Source organism: Argentina silus, assembly GCF_951799395.1.
Source record: "Argentina silus genome assembly, chromosome: 14".
Taxonomy (NCBI): Eukaryota; Metazoa; Chordata; class Actinopteri; order Argentiniformes; family Argentinidae; genus Argentina; species Argentina silus.
In genome coordinates this window covers 11,058,718-11,084,852 of record NC_139668.1, presented here as the reverse complement: position 1 = coordinate 11,084,852, position 26,135 = coordinate 11,058,718, and the positions used below count along the sequence as shown (strand labels likewise).

General features: G+C 46.2%; 1 protein-coding gene across 1 annotated transcript; it reads right to left on the bottom strand.

The window, feature by feature from the left end:
- Positions 1 to 32: 32 nt before the first annotated feature.
- dnhd1 (dynein heavy chain domain 1) lies at positions 33 to 25,034 on the bottom strand (the record flags this gene model as incomplete). Its single annotated transcript, XM_083685095.1, has 43 exons — positions 33 to 493; positions 689 to 1,314; positions 1,510 to 1,659; positions 2,325 to 2,416; positions 2,619 to 2,847; positions 3,084 to 3,209; positions 3,359 to 3,536; positions 3,663 to 4,124; positions 4,194 to 4,715; positions 5,408 to 5,586; positions 5,909 to 6,085; positions 6,965 to 7,075; positions 7,194 to 7,626; positions 7,922 to 8,353; positions 8,543 to 8,734; positions 8,926 to 9,075; positions 9,383 to 9,485; positions 9,729 to 9,918; positions 10,179 to 10,345; positions 10,557 to 12,409; positions 12,488 to 12,781; positions 13,124 to 13,316; positions 13,461 to 13,590; positions 13,746 to 17,073; positions 17,522 to 17,619; positions 18,013 to 18,138; positions 18,281 to 18,509; positions 18,743 to 18,834; positions 18,939 to 19,137; positions 19,308 to 19,435; positions 19,601 to 19,877; positions 20,124 to 20,249; positions 20,567 to 20,724; positions 20,959 to 21,202; positions 21,365 to 21,567; positions 21,779 to 21,902; positions 22,101 to 22,244; positions 22,578 to 22,829; positions 22,917 to 23,073; positions 23,225 to 23,335; positions 23,598 to 23,801; positions 24,153 to 24,332; positions 24,625 to 25,034. The coding sequence occupies 43 exons, from the start codon at positions 25,032 to 25,034 to the stop codon at positions 110 to 112; spliced, it is 14,163 nt and encodes a 4,720-aa protein (XP_083541221.1). The 3' UTR covers positions 33 to 109.
- Positions 25,035 to 26,135: the final 1,101 nt, after the last annotated feature.

The window sequence follows — 26,135 nt, the reverse complement described above, 5'->3', positions numbered from 1 at the left end:
TGTCTCTTTTTCTGGATATAAGTGACCGAAAAATAAACCACATTATTGTGTCTGCTGGGCCCAGTATTTAGCCTCTGCTGTCAGAATAATGATGAACCTCAGTCATGACTCAAAGGGTACTCACTAGCCTGACTCTTCTCAGTGTACACAGTACAGGGTCTAACTTGGCCACAAGGGGGACACGGGTGATGATGTTAGCTTCAGCCAGACCCCAGTCTCCATTCTCATGCTCTTCAGCTCTATCCACATAGAGAGGACATTGGTAGAGGGGCAGGGAGGAGGCATTACAAGGGGGGCTGTCAGGGTCTTGTACAGTGTCAGTGTTCCTCACCCGCGCTCTGACCCAGAGAAGGGGGAGCAGACAGGGCTGGGGGGAGAGGGTGTCTTGGAGGGCCCCTAGCCGTGTGTCCCAGAGTGCCCCTCTCAGCTCCAGTCCACACAGGTACACACCGCTCAGGGGAAGAGAGGAGAGGGATGTTGCAGCACTCAGTACCTACAGGGAAGGAGAGACCATCAATGACTAATGACTCTCTTTCTCACAAGGCCTCTGCATCTGACTGCTCATATTGGTAGATCTGGGGGGGGGTAATGACAGATTAGATTTTCTAGTCTACTTTTTTGTTTTTATATATTAAGGCATCTGAAATACGTCAAGCAACAAGTCACATACAATATACAAGTTCTTCACCTGGAAATGCAGAGATACATTACTGCTGTCCCTATGCTTGGCATGGGCAGCCTCCCGTATGATAGCAGCCAGGAAGCCTTTAGCGTTGAGGAAAGCTGACAGGCAGTATGCATTGGGTGGCCCACTGGAGGCTTCATCCCACAGATATGCCCTGAGCAGCTCTGCTCTCCTCTCTAAGCCGGACAGGGTTGAGAGGGTGAGGGGGGAGGAGACGGTCGACTTGTGGTTTATGAGAGGCTGGTTAAGCTCTGAGAGGAGTGAGGACACCAAGTCTACAAGTCCGTCCCACTCAGCCTGGAGAAAGTGGCGTAGGGGACCCAGGGATGCGGTGCCCACACTCACAACCCTGCTATCCTCCTTGCGTCCAAGACTGTCTTTCAGGGCCTGTAGTCTGTCCCGGGCCTGGGTGAGGTCTGGTAGTATAGCAGGGTGAGTCAGTTCACTGGGGCCGCTCCTGACCCTGCCAATGGGCGTTTGGGTGTCTCGAAGCAGGATGTTCAGGGTGTGACTCTGTACCTTCACCAGCTCCCCTGCCATACCTGCGCTAAAGCCCAACACCAAGGGGTCACTGGTGTTGGCCAAGGCCTGAACACGGTGTTCCAGACTCTGTAGTAGGCCTGCTACGTCTGCGGACCAGACGAGACATGTCACGGAAATGCTCAAACTACTTATTTAGAACAGATTAATTCATATTCATATGAACTGCTGAAATCTGGACATGCAGTAAACAATACATAATCTTTCTGTATGATCTATAAACTAGAATGTACTCTACACACTGTAACAGGTTAGGAGTGGGTGGTGAAGTGGTGTTTCAGTACCAAAACGCCCAGGGGTGTGGATGATATCTGCCAGAGTGTGAGGGCCACTGCCCCAGAGAGGAGGTGCTGGTCTAAGGCAGGCTCTGGCCAGATTCTCCACTGCCTCCAAGTCTGCAGAGTCCTCAATATGGCCACCGTACACCAGGTTGGCTGGGAGTAGGATAGTGCATGAATTAATTAATTCTACATGAACATTCTAAAATACATATAAAGTTGCTTCCGCAATGTGAGTCAACAATAGTTAATGAATTACAGATACTCTCATTACTCTACTTGAGTAGATTCTTTAAGAATTGGTATATGATCAATATGATCTTTAATTTCCATAAAGTATCTTTCCACTGATAATGAAAAATAGACAATGTCATACTAACAGACTTTCGTCTCTATGTAAGACTACACTTGATTATAAAACCTGCTAAAAAGTGAGGCAGATAGCACAGCCATTTCACCAATTCCTGACGGGATACTTTACAAATGTTGTATTTGCCTAATATTAACCACATATACTGTCCTTGGAAATAAGTCAGAATGCCTTTTAATATCTTAAATCATTTCTGTAAGCCATTTCTTTGGAAAGCCCTGCTGATACAAAATAAAATATTTTATGGGACTGGGAGCTCTCCTGTATATAGATTATCTGATAATACACACATTGAAAATCATTGATTATAAAAACACAATAAAATAAACAGACTTGTGTCCATTGTGGTCCTCACAGGTAAAAAAAACATGTGAGGTAAACTAACAGTAGACAGGGTAATAGTAGCTAGAGTAATTTGACCTGTTATGTAGGTATAAGTGTGCAGCCTTACCTGCTATGTACTCCAGAGCCCCAGTCTGGTCGTCACAAAGTTTGGAGATGCAAACTTGGGCATCTACCAGTGCCAGGAGGTCCTCCTGCGTCCTTCAGAACAGAAAAAACCTGATACCATGCTACTGTATATTGAATTGGAGAATGATTGTACTGTCGTTTCTAATCTTACCCGCAACAGGATAGATGAAGACCAATAGTCTATATGTGTGTGTCTCTGGGTGGGGATTGGGGATTGATGTACATTTCCAGTGGACAATGTTGTTTAACACTAATGATAGCTGACATATCTCACCAGTAGTAGATGTTGCCCTGACCCAGGTATTTGTAGGTCTGTCGTTGCAGTAAGACAGAGTGCAGGATGGCACATCGTAGAAGGGGCTCCATGGTACAGGCCGTGACACTAGATGTGGAGACAGACAGTGCTGAGGCAGATACAACCTGGCGCAGGGAAGAGCACAGCTCCTCCTTCACATCCCAGGGAGAGTCACACACCAGGCGCAGGGCACACACACGCACCGCCGCTGGCCGGGGAGAGAGGGGGAATAGTATGTTTTAGTCATGAAGTCCCAAGCCAGAAGGCCAAGTCATGAAAAATGTGTTTAAAAAAATGAGAGGTGAGAGGTGTAAAATACTGGTTCTCAAGAGGTTGAGGATGGAGAGCTTTGCACACTCTACTCCCAATTGCATACAGTTATTGAATCTACTTTTCGGCACCCAGTGCCATAAGGCAATATTGATCCCATTCCAACTGTAATACCTGGGATGGAGAGTGGGGTATATCCTCGGGTGATAAACCACAGTCTGAAGCGGGGGTGCACCTGACTACCAGCACACAGCCCCACAGGGATGAGCCCCTCCTCAGCCTCCACATCTGTTTGGCGTCCTAGAGATTTACAATGGGAGAAAGCCTATCAATCCATGTCCGCTCTCCATTAAAACAAAGAATCTGGTGCAGCCAACTTTTTGTCAACTAATATATAATCCAACGTGATCTACACACATATTTTCAGTCGCTTGGCTTGGGTACCTTACCTTTGGCTGCACCAGATACCAATTGATTAAGTTGACACACCACTTCATTATCCCATTGTTCCAAAAGATGACAGTTGTTAAAGACCAGCCAGTGGCCCTCCTGAACAGCCATGTCTAATGCTGAGAGGATGGCCTCTTTCTGGAATCTGGCTCCAAGTGAGATGACTTCTACCTTCACCTAAATAATGATAATGATAATTAGAAGCATATTACTGTACATAAACACAGATGTTGGTTATGGCAGCCTTATTGAAATACGTAAAACATATTATGTATGATAAATCAAGTAAGACATAACTATTACCCCTTTCTTGTCTGCTTGGTACTGGGCCACTTGTTTCAACCAATGAAGAGGTTGGATGCTGGCCCAGCCCTCCTTGCTTGGGTTGGGGAGCGTGACCATGATCGGCCCCTCGTGTTTGGACAGGAAGCGGGAGAGGGCCTCGGGGGAACCAGTGTGAGGAGCTCCGGCTACTGCCGAGCGCACCGGCTGGCCCAGGTGACATGCTGCCAGGTCCTCGGCCACCGCCGCCAGCCAGTGGGGGAGCATGGTCTTCCAGAGGAGGGCCCGCTGCAGGGTGGAAAGATGGGAGTGGGAGCGACAGGGGACGGGCCCCACCACGGTGGAGGAGGGAAACCGCAGGTACTCCTGCCACTGCTGGGGAGAGCTGGCTAGTGAGGCTATCAGCCCTCTGAAGGCTGGGATGTTCTCCAGGCGGAGGAGCTCTGTATGGGTGGCGGGGGGCACCCAGCTAGGGAGCACAGGCTGAGATGTGAGTGGAGAGGAGGTGGAGGGTGAAGGAGGGAAGGCCTGTGTGGATGCAGCAGCGTCTACTTGTAGGTCGAGGTCTCCCAGGCCCTGGAGGAAGGCCACCCGCTCCACCTCGGAGCAGCTCTCGCTGTGCAGGAACAGGGCCACAGACACCAGGAGCCTTAGGAGCGTAGCATGGCCCTGGGACAGGCAGGGTCGGTACTGGGCCAGGACGTGAGATATCATCCTGTGGGTTATCTCTGCCATGACCGCCCCCGTCACCACCTCCCCGCCGCAGGTCACATCCAGTCGTCCCTTCAGAACTAAGGTCCCCCACACAGCAAAGAAGAAGTTGCGCAAGGGGAAGAAGTAGAAAGGGGAGAGGCGGGCGACCTCCTGCAGGGCCCGGTAGAGGGCGGTGGCCAGGCCTGCCACTCTGTGGAAGTCAGCCAGCAGGGGCTTGTGACGCTCCAGCTCCAGGCTCAGCTCCACAATCTTCATCTGAAGTATCTGGGAGGCTGTCTGACAGGCAGACACACGAGGGAGGAACTCAGGGTCCTGCAGCAGAGGGGTGAAGGACTGGAGGATGTACTCCATAAGACAGACCTGAGAAGACAGAGGGGGCCAGATGAATCATGATATGGTCACAAAGTGGTCAGTACTTGCGTTGTGGCCCCAGCAACCCTGTTTCAAAACCGGTTCATGACAATATGGGTTCATGACAAACAACAACAAAGCGGACACCCCATCACTTGTTTTGGTAAACAGCTGAGGTGTGGGGCTGGAGAAATGTAACCACTCTCAAATTCATAGACGGAGCTATGGATGCAAGGACTGACCATCAATGAGACCAAAGTGATAGTTTTAACAATGCTATACAGTGTTTGTTTACAATTAAGTAAACAAGTTTGAGTAAAACAAGCTTATATTTTGGGTTATGACAGGGTATGACAGTTGAACAAAGCTCATGAGGCATTCTTCAAGAATCAATAGCTATATACTGTATCATTCATTTAAGAGTAAACAAATTGATGCAACGCTACTGTACATGCTTTTCATCCAAGCAAACACAAAGCTTACTGCATGTAATTGAATTAAAAGCTGTTTCTTCTGATGACATAACGTACATGACCCCCAATTTATACAAACATTCCATAACAATATATCTCTGTCTCTTTCAATTTCCCAGTACCTTGTGACTATCAAAAGACATCTAAAAAAAAAAAAAAAAACAAGAGAAGAGAAGTACATGCAGTATGAACAAGAGAAGTACAGTTCAGGTCTTTTCATTGAGTTACCTCTTCCTGGTACAGTTTGTCCTGCAGTGCCTGTTTGTCAGTCTTGACCAGACAATGCTGAACCCACAGCTCCATACACTCGGCCTGCACAAGCTCTGTCAGCATGAGCTCCTGCACCTCAGCCGAGCTCAGAGAGAGGTCAATGATCCGCACCTCTGCCAGAATAGTCGGGTGGATCTCTATGGGAATAAGAGGGTCAGGGAGATAACCTTGGGCTCCATTTTGCTTGAACAAAACAGCAAATTACAGTGATATTTCAAATAGACAGGGTGGGATATTCCAATGGAAGTAATCATTGAGTTTCAAATACTGCAGCTAGCCATTTCACAACGGGCCATTATTTTACTTAAGCTCCATTAAATAATCACTTGTTTGTCAAAAAACATTGTTAAAGACAAGGCCCCAACCATATAAACGTGCTGCTGCTGTTTAGCTTAAGTAACATGGAGCCCTTCAGCTGTTCCCTCCTCCTCCTCCTCCTCCTCCTCCTCCTCTCCTCACCATTGAGCAGCAGTCTGACAGGCAGCGTGGTGCTTAGGAAGAGGCAGAACTCTGGATGGGCGGTCTGAACAGGCCGTCTCAGACCAGGGGAACGGCTACCCGCAGGCCGCACTAGCATGTCCATGAACTCTGGGGTAGGGACTGCTCGCTCCACATGAGTCACCAACACCCTCAAACCTGCACAGACACAGTGGGTGGAGTATGTGTCCCGTGCAAAAAAGAGAACAGTTAAGTCGTGTTCACATTGGCAGTAGACTGAAATCCTAATTTTTCCTATATCCGTTTCGAAACGGATTTCTTTCCTGCAATCAAGCAGTCAAAAAACACATGGAGTCGGATATTTCAAACCACATACATACGTAGATGGTTTGAAATCAGATACACGATTCCTGGCCATGTGACTTGTGTCTGAACAGTCAAATCCTATTTTTTTGCACTCCCTATGCAACAGTGTTGTCTGACATCAACACTTCATGACACAAACAACAAACATGGAGGACGAGTTTGTGGAGTACTGAAGAGGTGTGTTGCTTTCTGTCACTAGTCATGATTCTCCAGAGAAACAGAGAAAGCAACTGGGAAACCTCCATGGCAGACATTATTGTCACCCAACTGAGTTAGAGGAAGCACAAGCACCACACTGCACTATCATAGCCATGTCATCTTAAGACTACTCTGTCTGATCGCACACAAATCTGATTTGGTCACTTGTAAATGCTGTTTGAACAGTCAGTATTCCAAAACGTTTTTTTTTTTAAAAACAAAACAGATTTGAGCATTAAGGCCTGCAGTGTGAACAAAGCTTTAGATTAGACTACATTAGTTTAGATTAGATTACCTTTATTGTCCACTTACAAAAAAAATCATTTTGTTCAGGTCAGCATATACAGCCCAGTATACAAACAAATTCACAGAAATCACAGGCAACTTACAGTCACACACTAAATAATTCACAATGTCAATATGAACAGTTTCAAGTGTGAAATATGAAAATGTTACACTGGCTGGGCAACCAGACTATCAACATGTACGTCCAGTACTCTACTGTGGCCTCACCTTTGTCTGCACCCTGGCTCACTTTGTCCAGCAGGTTTGGGTCATCGGCACTGACCATCAGGCCATACTCTCCATCTCTCTGACATGCGGCATCCTCCCTGGGAAGCTGCCCTGGTAAGAGAACATATAGTACAGGGATAACAATACACAACATTCATTATTTGTATCGACTGTCAAGAGTTCATAGTGTTGACAACATGTAGCGTTGTCCACTGTAGTTGATGTTCACCTGCCAGCAGCATACCCTGAAAACTGATCTCTTCGTGCTGCTGCGCGTCGGCCAGTAGGGGCCAGTGTTGAGCCCAAGGCCCTCTATACCCCCACAACAGCAGTTTGAGCACCAGGCGGGGAGGCACACCCTGGACCAGGTGCTGGTCCACCCCTACAGCCCGAGCCAGCGCCATCTGAAATTCCGTACCCATGGGGATGGGCACATGGCTAGGGGGCGTGGGGGGCACAGGGGGCAGGGAGACAGGGTCAGAGAGTAGTAAAGTGGTTCTGGGGTCCTCAGGGTTGATGTTAATTTTTCCACATAGACACAGTTCCCGCCACTTCCCCAGTAGTTCTAAGCGCACACCTGGCACGAAGGGACCCAGGTAGGTAATGGTAGCAGCCAAGATCAGAGCATCCCCAGATATGGTCTGATTGTTCATCTCAGTCTCCTATAGAAAAGAAGATTATTAAAAGAACATTATCTGTTATTTCAAGCAGAACATAATATATGAAGATAATAGAAAAAAACAATAACTGCTAAAAGAATTGTGAATTGATTTCAACTATATTGCTAAGAAAGAAAGAAAATAATGGTTGATTCATTAATAATTTTGTTATTGTCTGTTGCTGTTTGATGTTGTATTCTTGTTGTATTGTTGTTATTTGTTTATTTACTCTGCACATAGTATTGCTTTTGTTTTTAAAACTCTGTTTTAAAACTTTGTTTTTTAACTGGTGTGTTACCTCTGCTGCAGCATTCCAGTCGGTGATGTGGCACTCCACCTGCTGGACGGCAGCTGCAGCCTCTCTTTCCAGGGTCTCAGCTATGCGTAGCTGTACGCTCAGCTCTTCCAGGTCCCGTTTGAGAAGCTGCTGATGCTTCTCCATGTTTTCCAGGCGCTCCCGGGTCTCCTCTTCCTGCAGCCTGGCCACTCGTAGCCGGGCTCGGCTCTCTGCCATGCGCGCCTCCAGCTGGTTCTTGCGAGCCTCCTGCGGGGCCATGTGGCGTTGGATACAGGCGTACTGGTACACTGCCCGCACCCAGCGGCACAGAGACTCAGCGGCCCTGCTCACTCCACGTATGGACTCCGGGAGGAATGCCGGTCTCTTCACGATCTGGCCCAGGTGATGGAACAGGTCGTCCTTCAACATGGAGCGGTCGAAGAACTCCAACTCCTGAAAAAAGAAAGCTCGTGAAAAAAGAAAAAGAATAACAAGGAATAACTCCTGAGCAACCTTCAACTTCAATATGAAGCTAAGCTGCAAAGTCAATGTGCAAACCATGAAGAGAATCCCCCTCAATCAAAATAACCTTTAGGCAGATCTGACTGGTACACAGTAAAATAAATCTCATTTGCCTCTGACCTGGAAGAAGTTGGCCTGGCCCAGCAATTGTTTACTGCTCTCCCAGTTGCGTGGCCGTTTGAACAAGAGACATATGGCATCCATGACAATGACCACTCCATCTGGGGGGAAGCGGTAGTGACGCACTTCATCCAGATCAGACTGGCTTAGGGACTGGAGAGCATCCAGGGCTGTCTGGTACAAAGGGCTCACCTAGAGTAGGTGTGAGATTAAACAGAACATATCATCTGCATCTACATATGTGCTTCCTTCCTTCTTCCTGCTTAATCTCCATATGACCTCACTGCTCAAATAAAGCATGAATACATAACATTGATACATAAGACTTCTTAGCCTAACAATCCATCCTAGTAGTCCTAAAGAGGTGAGGGGGTGAGTGGGACCTCCTTAAAGGTGTCGTCGGCCTGCTGCTGGGCCTGTTGGGCCTGGTCTTCCAGATGGGAGAGTCTGTTCTCCTCCACCAGACAGTGCTGCCGAGTGCGCTCACACAGGGTCCGCTCTGTTTCCACCGCTCGCTGCAGCTGGCACTGACACTGGAGGGCGGACAGACAGACAGACAGACAGACAGACAGACAGACAGACAGACAGACAGACAGACAGACAGACAGACAATGAGACAGGCAGGCAAGCAGATATGATATGGATAGGACACTGGTTAAGGTCACATCTATAATCATTTCCACACACATGTATATTTGATACTATATCATTTTCATTAATGTGGGTTTACATATCGTGGTGCAGTGCACACTAAAGAGATGTATGTATGTATGTATGTGTGTTCACTTAGTGCCTCACATAGAGCCCTTGTAGTAATTACAACTAAATGTTTAGGTTTACCTGTTGTGTTTCTGCAAATTTGGTCTTCAGTCTGACAACTTCCTGGCTGTACTGCTCAGCGGTGTCTGTCATGACTTTCACACGGGCCAAGATGGTTGCCACTCTGATACAGTCAGATGGATGAATATAAGACATATGAGTTAATTAATTAATAATTAATCTTATTAATTAATCATTTGACCATTCTAAAATACATATCAAGTTAAGTTAAATACAATAGGTGAAATAAACAATAAACACACATTAACATTTTATCCATCAAGGATAAAAACAGAATAAAGTCAACTTGATTTATTCTTTCAGGAATCTTTTGTACTTCAAATAATACTAATTCCTGACTCCTAACCTGTTGGCCTGACCCCGTCCCTGTTCACACAGGTGGCTGCAGAGGTGAAAGAAGTGTGCTATCAGCTCTACATAGGTCTGGGGGCTGACGGGCTGGAGGCTTTGGAGGAGGATCGAGGCATATTTCCATGTTGACTGATGGATGCCTGCCATGGCCTGGGCAACACTGGCCACTAAGCTATCTCTGTCTACTGCAGAAATCAGAAAAGAAACAAGAAGGATCATACAAATGAACAAGAAACCTGGAAATAGCCTGGTCACCCCAGATTGCTTTGTGCTACGTAGTCAAAACCAACAGTCGTTTCAGCACCATCCGTGACGCCATTTTGGAAATTCTTGCTTCTTATTGGTGCTGGTTTCACGGATCTCTACAGGAGTCTGAATAATGTCACACTGCACAGAGACATAAAATGTTAGGTGCTTGAGAGGGATGTCAGGATGATGAACCAACCTCTGCTCTCTGAGTCAGGTATCTGCAGGTTCTCTTTGAGACGACGAGAGGCTGCCTCTACCAGGGATCGGGTGGACCAAGGCTGGTACACCTCTACACAACAGCAAAGGCTGAGAGCCTTGGTCATGTGTGCCAGTGCCACTGAGGCATTTTCAGGCTGCATCTTGCTGTTGTCCGGGGAAACAGGCAGCAACAGGAATACATGCACATTCCTTTGGATCTGTCTGAAGTATCTGCGTAAAAAATAATAGCTTTCAAATATGTATCAAGAAAAATTATGAGAATTTAAGAAAACAATAATGGAAACAAGACTTAAAAAGTTAGCAGTAGCTAGTCTGTAGCAGTTAGTAGTCGTCGTTGAAAGATTTTGTTAATTACTTCTCAAGGGCCTGGTCATCTCGTAGGCGATTGCGTGAATTCTTGACGAGAGCGTTGATTCTCTGCACCAGATTCTTCAGCTCCTCATCAGTGTAGAGCCCTGGAAAGGTCCCGTTGGCCATCACAACCAGTAGTTCATTTCTGACCACCTGACTGGTCTCCTCATGGACCAGTATCACCACATTGCCACCATGCACACCAGCCTGACTGCCTGCCTCCCTCAGCATCTCACGTAGCTTACTCTCATTCCCAGGATGCACCTCCATCAGCTGGTAGCCTGTTAGATAGGCAGCTAAACGCACAGTGGTTTTCCGGCCTGTGCCCCTCACGGTACCTAACAGAACTCCGTGCCCACCAGGTATGAGCAAAGCTCGGAGGATATGCAGCAGCTGACGCACCCTCTGGCTGTGGACAGTGTAGCTGGAGGTACTGCTGTAGTTATCATCAAACTCCTCCTCTTCCTCCTCTTCTTTGCTTTTAACCACAAAAGCCAGCTGCTGCACCAGAAGCCCCAGGTCTCTCTCCTGATAGGCAGAGTTGCGTTTGAAATTGTGCTGCTGAGCCATGGAAGGCAGTGGCTCAAAAAGCTCAGGGCTGTAGACAACATTGTGTAGAGTAGACTCCATGTCCTGCAAAAGCTGCAATGGCACAAGGGGCTTGGCTGGGCTAGGCTCTGCTGGATCGGTGCTTTCAGTTTGTGGAGACTGTTCAGCAAGTTTATGGCCCCTCTTCCAGTCTGAATGGTTGGCTGGTTTGGGCCCTTTGGGTGGAGACGGGCTCAGGGCTTGTTGTGGGTTAGCAGTCATGTTATGTGAGGCTTGGGCATGAGACTTATCTTTCTTGGGGATTTTTTTCACTAGCTTTTTCTTTTTTGTTTTGTTTTCTTGTTTCTTGGGGTAGATCCCGTCAAATAAATCGTCCTCACTTCCACTGCCCCACGTGCTAGAGTCTGTGCTGCTCAGTGTATCAGACGTCTCCACCTCCTGTTTCGTGGGTGTCATAGGCAAGTGGGACTTGAGTTTAGGGGTTGAGGCCCCACTATCTCTTGTGTGTGGTGTGGGTGGATGCTGATGGGTACCCTTAGGGTAGCCTGTTGCTAGAGGAGACGATGTACATACACTGGGGGTTGCAGTGCTAGAGATGTCTTCCGCTTTCATAGTCTGGGGCTTATCTGTCATTTTACTGCTGTAATTTCTCGCTGACACCTTGGCTATCAGCAACACCAGTGCTTGGCTCTCGTCCTCCGAGCACAAACGGTCTCCAAAGGTGCGCAGGCACTCGTGCATCCAGAGGCGGGCTATGTTGAGGATGTTTGCTGCAGGGCCGAGAGTGGCCGGAGCAAAGCATGGCAGAGCAGTGGAGGAGTGATGGTTTCCCCTGAGGCTAACATTTTTCTGAAGCGGTTGCCTGTTTGATATGCGCGGCGCCCACAAGCACATTCCCTGAAACACCTTCTGCAGGTCATGCAGTGAGAATAGAAAGTGGGGCCTGTGCACGTTAGGTTGGAATCGCTCACACACTGCATTATAGAGATCTAGAGTTGCGGTGATGATGCAGTGTGCCATATCTGCATACCTAGGCATGCATGGGAACTCTTTGAGCCAGTGTTGTATACGTGGAGAGTGGATGGAGAATAGAACATCTACAGACAAACTGGGAAGCACCAGGACTGAGAAGTGGCGGGAAAGGCGGGACGAGATCCTGTTGCAGCTGCTGTTGCCAACGCCAGAAGTGCTGCAGGTACCCAGGTAGCTGATGGCTCCAGAACTGAAAAGCTTAAAGTGATAGCCGTCCGAGGTAAGAACGCCTCCCCTTGAGATACATTGTCGCAGAGTCTCCAGCGCCATGGACGTCTTTCCAAAAGCATCTAAAAACAAGATCAGAAGTTTAGAGATTGAGTCATCTATGAGGAAAAACTAAATTCAATCTACATTAGACATACCACAGGGGGCTTCATGTAGGTCATCCACAAAAAGCAGCAGCCCATGCTGTTTGATCATGGAGCCCATGGTGCCCATTCGGGTCTTGTGGCACCCCATGCTCTCCAGCACGTTGCGCAGGTCTGTGGATCTCAGATGTGGGCTGGCGGGCAGACGCATGTGTGGCCTGTCCTCACTCAGCAGAGATTGACACAGTATGGTCTTCCCTGAGCCTGCCTCTCCCACCAGCAACGCTGGCTGGTGGGCCTCCAACATGAAATCCATCAGATATGCATATTTCTCATACTGTGTAATTAGACAGAGGACAGACATTCATGTATTACAATACAGGTGGGATAGGGCTAAAATGTAAAAGTACTGCTGTGTCAACCCTCTGCTAAAACTAATTATATTTTTGTCACTAACAATTCTACTAATCTCTACTAACTTGTACTTCTACTAACCCTACGAAGACACAATGCCACTTGCCACTTATATCTGCACACAGTAGCTACATAAAACACAGAATACATGAAAACAATAGGATATGTACACATTGATTCATGTTTGACAGTACTGACAATGCCCTCTAATTGCCCCTCAGGGATTAATATTGTTGAATTTAATTGAATTAAAGGAAGGACAAACTTGGGGGATAGTCGGGTAGGACATCGCTGGGCTCTTGCTCCTGGAACAGTTAACAGTGTTGCTAGAGTCTCCCATCATCCCCTCACTCAGATTAAAGAAGTGCTCAAAAACAGTTCCCTCAGCTGGAACCTCCACTCTGTACCGGCTCTCAAACAGTGCCCCACGAGCTAGAAGGTCAAACTGTGACCAATGTCTATAAAGAAAAAAAGAGGATTATGCATCCACTATCATTACTGTAACATTGCTGGAGAGGACAATGTGAAAAGAAAAAAACGGAGGCAGCAAAGTACAGTTCAGGTCTGTCCTGTACTGTGTATAGCTCCTAACAACCTCTCACCTGGGATGTAGGTGTCCACCAAAGCCCCAGATGTAGGCCACCAGAAACAGGTTCCTGGACTGCAGCTCCTGCTGAGTGGAGGGGATCAGAGCATCTGTGCATGGTGGCTGGACTCCTACAGGGGTCACATCTATAAGAAGAGAGAGAGAGAATTTGGGGTGCACAGATTACACTAAATAGGATATTTGACTAAACTAAACAAACAGTTCATCTCAGTTCAAGTATTTAAATGGTTATCTGTACTTCTTATAGATGTATAGTCTGTTAAAATATAATTTACAATACCTCTTTTGTCTGTCTGCCTTGCTGTAGCTTTTGATCCACGTCCCTTCCCAAACTGTTCCAAAAGGGCATGGAGAATCCTGATGAATGACATCACTTCCTGCAGTCCATATGTGATGCCTTTACTGAATTTGTTGACTCCATCTCCCTCACTACTGTGCATTACAGGTGTGAGGGCCTTATGCCTGAGGAACGTGAGTGTGCTGGAGAAAAGGTCTTCGGCTAGACGGCTCCACATCTTCAGGGTCCCTTGATCCAGTGTGTGTTCCCTGTAGAGAGCATCCATTTCAACTTTCCATACAGCCTGCCACAGATCCTTCGAGGTGAGATACACCAGGTTGCAGCGCGTCACTGCAGAAGGGGCCGCATCCCCCAGGTCTGTAACCTCTGCCAGTAGTTTCAGTTCCTTGCGGGATGGTCGAACCTTTTCCCCCGATGAGAGGCAGAGAAACGGGTCCTCAGGATTGCACAGAGTGCTGAAGGGGTCCAACCAGCCAGGTTGCCCTAGAGGGTCCCCATCCATCACCAGCCACTTCACCTTTCGCATCTGACCTCTCTTCTTCTTCGTTTTGGAGGTGGCGGTGGCTGAGAAATCATGCCGCTCCGAGTCTCTCAGTACTTTAGTGAAAGCTCCATCCCACCAGGACCCCTGCTGTTCGTAGCAGCCTCCAAAGAGCTCGTCATGGGACAAAGCATTGGGGAAAATTACCACGGTGTCAACAGAGCTCCAGTTGGAAGTAGGGGATTGGTGGTATGTCTCTGCGATATCTGCTGCGTTGGTGATGTCCTCATCAAACTCAGCCTCCTCTGCCCTGGCTGCCAGTTTGCGTAATGCTCCAGCCAGAGCCCGGTAGCAGGTGGTCTTCCCACTGCCAGCAGGGCCCACCAGCAAAACCGCCTGTGACAGCTTCATGGCCTGATAGAGGCTGAGGGCATTGTGAAGCACTCGTGCATCAACATGGAACCCTGTTTGCTGCAGCTCCTCTGTAACAGCGGTATTGAGGAGGTTCTGCTCCCCCTCCTCTGTGTACTGTTGGAGATTAGGGAAGGATTGCGCCGTTGGGAAGATTTCATAAAAAATGGTGCGGAATTGCGATACTTTCTTTTGTACAAAGATGGCCGATAACAGTACTGATAAAACGCCTTTGACAATGGCTTGCTCCTCGACCACAGCTTGGATGTACGCGGCAGACTTAATAGCACGCTTGTAGCCAGAGGACTGGGGACCTCTGTCTTCCTCAGGCTTGAGAATCACATCAAGAGGAGGCTTTCCACTGTCAGGTTTGTCATGTAACACTTTCTCCTTATCGATCACCTCTTGACAGCTGGTGCTCTGTAAGTGTGTACCAGAGGCAGTGATGACGTTTCTGAGAAGAACAAGCCAGGAGGTCTGGTCACCACTAATTGAATCAGGCAGGCAGAGTGAGTCTTTGGCCAGGCTGAAGAGAGAGATGAGACGACGGCTTAAAGATATGGCCTCTGAGAACCCCAGGGAGGCTAGCAGGACTTCTGTGATGATCCTGTAGTTGGGGTGGGTCAACGAAATCGGCCTGGTCGACACACGAAGGTTCTCTGGAATCTCGGTTGTATACCCTCTTGATGAGATGATAACACAGCCATAGCTCAGTTTGGCAAACATGGTTTTCCCAGCAAAAGACATCTGGCACTCCAGCTCATCAGACTTCTTGTACCCTTTCCCCATGTCTTCACAGCTGTCCCTTGGTGAAACTGTATCTTCCCTATTTGGAAAGGAAAAATTGGTTGATAGGTCAGCAGTGTATTGGTCAAACACTTTGTGATGTGTACCTCTCTGCAGGAAGGAGAAGGATTGGTGGATGTCTGATAAATGCTGTCCCAGTAGCGACAGCACCCCTTGTGTCATCAAGTCTACAGAATCCAACACCAGCCAAGCCCCAGTCTGTAGTGTACCAAACAGCATCTGCTGGACCACAGAAGGGCTCGTATTGACACAACATCGTAAAGAGATGATCTGCCGCCCTAGTGCTCGTCCTAACTGAACCACTGTCTTCCTCTTTCCTGACATGCAAGGCCCACTCATCAAGCCGCATCTGTAGCTGGTCAGAGCCAGGAGAATTCCCAGTATGGCCCTATCTGTGGAGGGGGTGTTCACTATCAGCCAGTGCTCTGGACCAAGGTACTCATAACCATAGGGCAACTGAGTGCCCAAGATTTCCACATAGCACGACTGTTCCTTTGAGTCATTGACCTCTTGTGCTCGAGTTGACTGTGACTTACCCTGACTGTCTGAAATCAGGTGGTACTTCAGCAAACTCTGCCACTCAAAAGATGATTCAAGGTCACCTTTCACTTCCATGAGCCTTGATAGCTGCTGTGACTGATTCATTGTGAGCAGCACCAAAGCACGCAACACTGTCACCATGCGATGGGTGACCAACGATTTGTCAATGGCGTCTGTGACTCCATCCCGGATGACCTGACACAAGCTTAGAAGCTTGGAGGTGTTTCGTGCTTTCATGCGGGTCCACTTGACTGGGGCTGAGGCCTGGTGAGCCTTTTGAACTTCAGTGCACCATATAGCCTCCTCAGCCACTAGAAGGCATTGCAGGGGGTAGTCAGAGAGTACATTCCACAGAGTTGGCAACTCACTTACTCCTACTGCTTCTTTCCCCTCTTCCTTTCTAAGGAAGCCTGATGAGCTGGAGAAGCGAAAGGGATCAGGTGATGGGGTGTTGCCAGTTTTCGTCTCGCTCTCCGAGTCCCTGTCTAATGGCTCGACCTGTTGGCATGCCACGGCGCACTGCTTCATGAGCTGCATCATGGCTTGTTGTAGCTGCTGCTCCAGAAGACCGAGCCAAGCCAGGGGGTTGAGGTTGGGCTCCAGGGGACACAGAAAGGGCACATGCTCTCTGAGACTCCCATAGACACCCCGAACCCACATCTGGGTGTCTGAAAGATCCAGCCCACTACTCAGATCTGTCATGTTGTGGGCCGTGTCACTGTTGTTGTCCACTTCCAGCCAGCGCACGCCTCTGAAGCACTTACGCACTAGAGGGAGTAGTGCAGAGGGTGTAGGATGCAGAGAGAGGAGTTTGATCACCTCCCCATCACTCAGGAAGCAGAGTCTAGGGAACTCCCCACGGGGTGAGTCCAGGAGATAAAGAAGCTGGTTGGATATACCCTCCATTGTGGACAGACCCTCTATGAAGAGCACACGAAGGCTAAACCCGTAGAAGCGGCAGTTCTCCGGTTTAGTCTTCCTGAGCCGAACAATGTTTAACACATGCGGGTCACTCAATGTAGTCTGAATCATCTCCCTGAACGTCTTGTCCACAGGACAGAACCTCTCCAACTGTAGTAAAGAGAATGTGTAGCAATTTACATTAAAATTGCCCCTATACCTGTATAGTAACACTGTAATTACACTAGTCACAACACTGTACTGACATATTGTTACATAAGTACCTGCATGCTATATGGAGTGGAGTGGCTTGTTTTATTACACAATTGGTATAAGGTACATTCCTTATTATTCCACTTCAGTAATAACACAAACCTCTGAACTAATTTACTATGCAAGTACAAATGTACTATGTAACATCATACAATCAGGGATGGAATTATTATTTTGGGCATTGGCCAGCTGAAATTTCTACTAGAAATTAGTTTTTTTTCTAGTCCAGTTCTAAAACCCATATGTCGTAGTTTAAGCACACAAGTTAATCTTAATCATCACATCAATATAAGCTCTGCACATTGAACAGGGGACAAGTACGTGAGAGATTTCCCTCTCAACTCACCAATTCTGCTTTCTGAACACTGACGGTCTTCTCATAGAACATTTTGCTCAGGAAGACCCACTTCTGCTGGTACCTTTCACAGAAATCAAGCAGCTCCTCTACAAATGAAAATAATGCAAGGTGAAAAGCCAAAAGCAAGGTACAGTACATTTAGGCTAAACTATATGTCTCAATTTAATGTGTTACTGAAAGACAAAGGTTATGACATTGTCATTAAAGTGTCATAAAGTATCACTAAAATGATAGATGTCCATAACCATTAAGAAATTATGGATTTCTGGTCAAATCTAGTCATATATATTTAGATAAAAATGAATGAATGCTTTACTGAACTGTAAAAGCGTGGGATATGTTAATTACTGAACAAGCTTTTTACAAGGTAGATCAGTTAGGTCTCCCTTGTAAAAGAGGTCATCCGGCCTCAATGGGACTTCCTGGTAAAATAAGGGTTAAATAGATGAAAATGGGATTTTTTGTTTACTTCACATTACCAAGTTCTTGCAACAGCTGCACCCACAGTTCCACCTCCTGCCTGAACTCAGCAACATGAGGGGAGAGCAGCATGTTGGATAGAGTCATCACACTGTCTTCTGTCTGGGCAAGCAGCGTCTCCAGACCTAACAAACAAGGGGTCTCAGTAATATTGTGTCAGGAAAAATATTTCCAAAGACAGTCACTTGCTATAAGATCTCAAAACAAGTACCAATCCTGTTTTTGCTAAAATAGTAACAACATACCAATAGTAATGTTGAGTCTTACCAATTATGGTGAACGTGCCACTGTCACTGGAGTGCTGTTTAGGGGACTGGTGGTTAGACTCTAGGCCATTAGATGGCTTCTTTCTTCGTATGGCACCAAGTTGTGGCTCTTCCTTCTGCCACACTGTAACAATGAACTTGGCCAGTCGAAACAGAGCCCCCTCCCAGCTCCGCTGAAGCTTCCGGAAGGCTTGCTCCATGTCCGCCTCGGCCTTTGCTTCCCGGCAGACCTGAGAGGGTGCCACACAGATATAAAGCTTGAGTTTGCATGGCACAAGAGAAACAATAGAATAGTCCCAAAAATATCACCAATATGGCACTCCAGGGAGGCTCAAGCAAACGCAAATACTAATAATTAAAGGTACTTTTTATTTATACCCATGTCTGATATGAAGTGTGCAAGAAAAAGTTTGAAGAAAAAGTAAACACTGAGGGGCTTAGGATAGAGCTTGACTGTCCTCACCTTACTGATCATTTTATGGTGCTCTATCAGCTTTTTTGACATGAGGTCAGCCACAGTCAAGTTCCACTCTGGGGCATACAATAACCCCATGCCTACAGGAAGACAAGGAAGAAATGTGGTAATATGTACATTATGCAGTTGTGCAATGTTGACTGCTATCCAGGTAACTAGTCAGGTTTGTCATTAACACTCTAACCTTTGAAGATGTTCCTCCAGTGCTTGTGTTTGAGTGTCGGGCTGCTGAGTTTGACCAGGACTGCCAGTTGAAGGTTAAAGCGCTCCAGGACCTGCAGGGTCTCTTGCAACACAGCGTCACGGGAGGGGATTGTCCTGGCTAGAGATACTGCCTGCTGCAGCCACTCCTCTATCTTCTCTTGGGCCCTCGACACCACAAACTGGCACATAAGACAGAGGCTAAAGAGTTAGGCATTGCAATATCATGATCAGAGAGGCTCTTAAGTTAAAACTACTGCACAGTACATTATAAAGTTTGATTGAAACTGTTGAGTCACTTCTCTATGATTATAGTTTGCTGATCAGTAAAGAGGCCCTTTAGAACAGACACCTTGCTAAAGAGAAGCAGCTTCCACTCTTGGATCAGGGCGGTGGAAACACTCATCAGCTCCCACAGTCCCTTGCGAGCTTCAATCTTCTGCCTGGCAGTTGTCACAAAGGTCAAATCTAATGGATTTCCTGAGGAGAGAACACAGATGTAGTATTACATGGATAGTGTAGAACAAATTGGCATACAAAACACTTGTAGCTTTTGTCTGTACTGCATAATATATAATACAGTTAATATAGAATGGATATATAGTATATAAAAAAGCATACACAGGCAGCCTCCCTCTCTCTCACCTCTGAGACTTTTACTGGTCCTGCTCAGTTCTTTGAGTCGTGCAGAGATTGCATACACTTGTCTGCATACAATATTGAGCTTGGTAAGCATCTGTGCGGCATTCTGGGTAGGGTCCAGATAGGGCCCAGAGGTGGCTTTGGACACCATTTCATTCAGGCCATGGGCCAAGGAGGAGAAGGTATTGTCCAAGGTGTCAGCCATGGAGGGAAGGCGCTCACACACCATTTCTGCAGCTCGCTTCAGGAGTGGAACGAAGAGGTCCCATAGGTCCATCATCTAAACACAGAGAACATACACACAGAGCACGCACAAATGCACACACAGAAACACACACACACACACAGTGATAATTAAACAGTTTTTAAGTAAAGTATAGTAACAAAGTAAAAAGTGAAGTAACAGCTAACTGCAGTTTTCAAAACCACCAATATCCCGTCTATTTGAAATCTATGGTTATTTTGGGCACATTTTCTTACTGTTTTAACTTAGGGCCCTGAGCAGCTACATGTGCTGCCTGCTAACCTGTTCCTCCAGCTCCAGCTCCTCTGGCCTCATATGTCTGTAGTTCATGCGGATGGTCTCCTGAAGAGAGTGCAGATACTCTAGCTGTTGTTGCATGTCATCAGACATTTTCTCACATCGTTTCACCTGAGGCAAGAAAATATGACAGCAAGGGAAAAATTAATTTGCTACTTAAATTAATTAAATTTAAATGTTAATTAAAACATATATAACATTTTACTGTGTTCATATTACAAACAGTATCGAACAATACAATGATAAACTACTATAAATAGGAGAATATTAACATTGTACAGAAACATTGGACAGTACAGTATAAGGTAACTATTAGAAACACAGATACATGGGTTATACTTTGGCTGTCAGTAGGGTCCTGAGGGAGGTTTGGGGTCTGGTTTAAATCCTCTTATATAAAATAACAAGAAAACTGCACTGTGCAATACCATGCTGGCATAGTGGGTGAAGTCTTTGAAGTCTGTGGGTTCTGTCTTAAGCCCCTCCACAGCTCTCTTTAGCTCTGAAATCAAGTTTTCTGAGCGGAGCTTTAACTCCCCCACCAGAAGTGTCGAGACATCTTCCTCAATAGAGTTCAACAGAGGCCCTGGTGAAACAGACAAGCCAGTGAGGTAACACACAACTACAAAGGAATAGGTGTCCTCTCAGTGATACACCGGTAATACATTAACACACACACACGCATGTCACACACATACACATACACACACACACATACACACACACACACACACACTCACACACACACACACACACTCACACACACACACACACACACACACACACACACACACACACACACACACACACACACACACACCTATCTTCTCCTGGATGTGAGAGCAGTGGACGATGAGGAGCTTGTTGGAGGTGGTGAGGGAGGGGGGCACTGTGCGGACCCTATCTGTCCAAAAGCGAACCTTCTGAATATGCTCCTCAAAGTGTAAGGCAGGCATGCCTCTCATGGCCTCCAAAGAGGCTGGACTCCATTGGCTAGTGAACATATGGATGTCCACCAACCAGGAGTGTCCCTCACATAGCTGTTGGAACTCAAGCAGAGCCTCCTGTCCAGGGAGAGTCAACAACTCCACTCAGAAATCAGATATACACCCACTGTTTTGCAAATGCAGAACTTCTTATGGATCCACTCAAGGAGACCAAATTGTATCTGATAGAATGAGAAACGACAAAATTACCTGTGTGATTCTGGCTTGCTCTCTCTGTACCTCCTTTGCCCCAGTGTTAAGGCTGAGATGCCACTCAAGCTGTTTCCTGGACAAGGGGTAGTACTGCCCTCGCAGCCTTTGGCCCTGCACCCTCAGAGAGGTCAGCTTGGGCAGCACCAGCCTGGGAGCTGTTAAGGGTCGAGGTTCCCTCTTGCATGAGAAGCTGCTAACACCAGTGAGCTCACTGTCCTTCTCCCCAAGAGCTGAGAGGCACACACAGAAGGGGAAAAGCAACAACATATTCTATATGAAAGCTTTATCGATATACAGTATAGGCCTACTGTACATACAGTATACTGTATATGGACTGTGACGGTGCAATGGAAAAACTAGTATCCTGTTTACCTTAACCTGTGATGGAATAGAATAGAATAGAATTTCCTAACAGATAATAAAGTATTCTATTTTATTTACCTGTGATAGCAGATATGCCACTGGTACAAGCAAGGCTCAGTTCAGGGGTTAACTCCTGAGCAGCACTGGTGAGAGATGTGCTGGCAGTCACACAGTCCGGGGAGAAACTGCAAGTGTCAAATACCTACCAGAGTGTAACCAGAGAAATATTGAACACTCAAACTGGGAACAGATGATAACAAACTGGGAACAGTTGATAATCTTCCTGTCTTTACAGTAGTAGTTTTGTAAGCTTTCTATGGTTCTTAATTCCTGTTTTTATTCAAATCGTATTTACATAGTTTTGATTTGATTTGATTTAGTGTTGTTATTAGTGTCTCACCTGGAGGGCGGAGTCTGCAACTGACAGCAGGGCCCCATGCAGCACTTCCTGAAACAAGTGCATTGGCGGGAACAGGGTCAGCTGACCATCTGCTCCGAAGATCAGCTCTGCTTGGAAGAGACTGCCCTGCTGTGGTTGTTCTCTCTGACAAGTGCAACATAACAATAATAATCAATAGAATATATGAATAATATCACAATCAAATAACATCAAAACCTTTCATCCACATTGAGTTCAATAAAACAATTTTAAATGCAAGATATGGACACCACCTAGTAAAAGGAAAAGGCCCCAAATCCCCTGCCGGAAAAAAATGTGACTGATGAGCTGGCCATGATTAACCTCTCTTTGGAGCGATATGGAACATGTAGCCAAGGACAGGAAAATATGGAGGGGCTCATTGTGGCCTTTAGTCTCATTGGGGATGAAGATGATTTTGTACAGTAGGTAGGTAAGCTTTGTGCTCTCTTTCCTCACTTTCATGACGTTGTTGAGGAAAGAGTTGACCTCTCTGTATGTGATGGTAACAAGGCTTTGCACAATCATCTGGTCGACTACTGCGGCCATATTGCCCAGCTGCTGCAGGACGTATTCCGCGCGACCCAGCTCTCTCCTCAAGTCGCACAGGTGAGCCAGCTGAAGGTGCAGGGGCTGGCTGCGCTGGTTCAGCTGGGAGCGTTCCACACGCAACTGCAGCTCCTGGTGGGCCCCATAGCTGTCTTCCTGGACCTGGCAAGAGTACATCCGTATCAGTCATTCAGTTTCATTAAATTGTCATTCCTCTTGTGTCTTTAAGAATAAGGAAAGTTGGGATACCGTATTCAGGATGAGAGCACGATACTGCAGGAATCTCTCCAGTAGGCCCCGGCATTCCTGGTTTTTTTTCATGAGTGTATTCTGGAAGTCCAGAAGTGTGTACGTCTTGGATTCATCCTGTGGCAACCAATGAACCCCTTTCAGTTCTTCAATCAGTCTGGAAAACATGAAAAATGTACAAAGTATTACTATCATAATTCTTATACAATCTCAGAAATAATCATGGACCAAAATGAACATGTTACGTGACAGTGGTGTTGATGTTCTGTACAAAGCAAATGATGAGATGCAAATCTCTTGGATCTCACCTGGAGAAATGAAAAAGTGCATCTCTGAACTGGGGCACCGCCATGAGAAGTAGACCCTGCAGTACCTCACACTTGCGCTGAAGAGTGATCTTGCGCACGTTTCTGTGCCACCTGGACATCAGAACAGCAACAAAAAGGAGACATAAGTGCCGGGGTCAAAGTTAAAAGTCAGTGCCACTCAGACTGCACTGTGATATATACTATAGATTTGTCTGGTAATGTGATCATGTAATATGAATGTGTCCATCTGTGCTGTACTGTTTTTCTTCTCTTGAATTTAAATACAAATGTATCACAAAGCATGATACTTGTGAGCAGTTAGGCTGCTTTGTGAAGTATATGTGTAGACAATAAAAATGGACAGTAAGTCTACCTTGTGAATGTCTTACGTAGTAGATAGTCTCTGAAAAATGGGATATCCTGCAGGGTTCTCCACATCAAGGCCTCGCTGTACCATTCTGCCAGCGTCAGGAATCCAGCACTGCATCCATCCCTCACGTGGAGCACAGACGTAGGGGAGAAGATGTGATGATCCGAGCCTGCTCTGCTGTGGGGCACCACGCGCAAGTCATACGGTCTACAACAGAAAGAAAGTTGTTGATTTTGGTTGTGGTTCATTTTGTCATGTCTGTTGTTATTGATGATGTTGTCTGTTTCCTTTGTCATTTGAATATCCTACATCATCATTCCAACTGAGACTCAACTGTAAATAAATAAAAAGCATTATAGACAAATTCTATAACAAATATAGCAACAAAAAATACAATAAACAGTACAATTGTGAATCTCTCAGAAGACTCTCAGAAGATAAAACTGCTTAAGGTCTTTATTTTCAGGCCATGATGGATTGACAAGAGAACAGAACAGACCAATGAAAAGTATGTAGGCTAGATATTCTAGGATTCTAAACCTGCATGATGTCCAATACCTGTATTGGCCATCATCCACAGCTCGCAAGTGGAAAAACTGGAGCTTTCCCAGATGTCTTTTCTTTGCAAAGATCTCAACCACCTCCTCCCCGGTGAGAGGCTCCCTGTGTTTGCTATCTTTTCCACTCTTAGACTCTTGATCAGGGGGCTTTTTCATAGAAACCACTTTGTCTGTAGCACTGTAAACACACACAAAATAAACTGTGACTGTTTGTGTCACTTAATCTTATAGAAAGTCTTACTTGCAATGATTGTGATGTATAAAGTTTCGTCACTTACTTTAGACTAATGCATCTGTATAAGAGCATCTGCTAAATGAGTAAAATGTAATGTAAAATCTAACAATACAGTGAAAGTAAGTAGTTCCATGTAGGTTACTCATATAAAAGACCAATGTCAGACACAGGAGGGAACTAAAACACAACAAAAAAAAGGTTACGCCTGAAGTGAGCATGCTCATGGCATACAAACCTGTCACCTAAGGACTCCTCAATTGACACCTCAGTCGCTTTGACAGGGATATTGGCACCCAGGGCTGAGGCCATCCGACGAGGTCCCTCCAACCACCTGCACTCCTCCATTGCCATCCCAGGGCCCACCTCTGCTACAATGCGGGGGAGCTCCACCACTCTTAAAGTAGTGGGACCTGGGGAGAGGTTTCCAGTGCTGAGGGGACGACCAAGCAAGGGGTCGTTCATAAAGGCTGGAGAGAAGGGAACGAGTTCCTGGGACTCCAGTGGTGGTAGTGAAGGTACAGAGGCCACATTGACCAATGGGATAGGGTCATTCTTCCCTTCTCTGCTGTGTTCCAGGGAACTATCCCTGACCCTGGCAGTGCTCCTTGCACCACTGTGTTGACTGTCTCTTTTAGGAGCTGGCATTGTTGCAGGTTGTTTTGTATCACTTGTTTTGCAATAACAATCCAAGCTTTAGCCACTCTTTTCTTCTGTTCAGATCAACTTCATATTGTTCTGCCAAGCACATCTCTGAAAACAACCGAGAATTCCTGCCTAAATGAGGCAAAGAGCGACCTCAATTAGGGGGATGGATGCCACATTTTGCAACTACCAGCTAGGAATAAACTGACAGTGATTTTGCAACGCTGTATTGTTAACTCGCTATAAACAGTAATTTTTGCCATAGCTTGTCTTATTATTGTCTGCAAAACATTGTCAGTTATTGACTTTGCGTTTTGACAAATAATTAACCTCTTAAGAAATAGCGAGCGAACGAACTTTTAAAACTTTCTCTTACCTGCGTTACCACATCCTGAAGTTAGTGCACCCGCAAAGCAACTCGGTCTCGTTCCCATAGTTACAAGCGACAATTTTAATGTCACATGTTCTCCAGAGGGGGGCGCAAGAACACAGCGAAAGGTAGGCATGATGATGAGAAGAGAATGATAGTTCAAGCAAAGATCCCTCAGATCTGGTTCATGTCAAGGCGCTCTCTTGTTATAAGGAACAAGGACGTGCATGACTCTTTGTTTATGTCCACAATGCTGATATGTTTTGTTATCAAAGTTGTGATAAATTAATCTAACTGTATCCCTCCCTGGCTACAGTCATAAGAAGGTCCTCCTCTCAGATCCCATGGCCTGTTAGTGTGAACCAGTTAGCCAAAGCTGACACTTTTGGGACTATTGGTTGACATTTGGCCCAGGCTAGTCTAAAGTGGTGGCAAAATTTGACATTGAACCACTGCTCAGCCTCACATAGGCCGTCTTTCTTCCATTCCTGGTCCTTTCGCTCTTTCTGGTAATTTTAATCAATGTTTCAAATGATTAATGTACTGAACATCAAAAAGCAATGATGCCATGCATTCAGGCTGGGTTAAATAATGAATTGATAATGAACCTGTTATGAAATTATCTTTTAAATTAAATCATTTTCTTAGCTCTCTCCACATTCAATGTAAAAAAGAACCATGAAAAATTACCCACAGGACAAAAACACAGATGAACCTGCATTATTATATGTAAA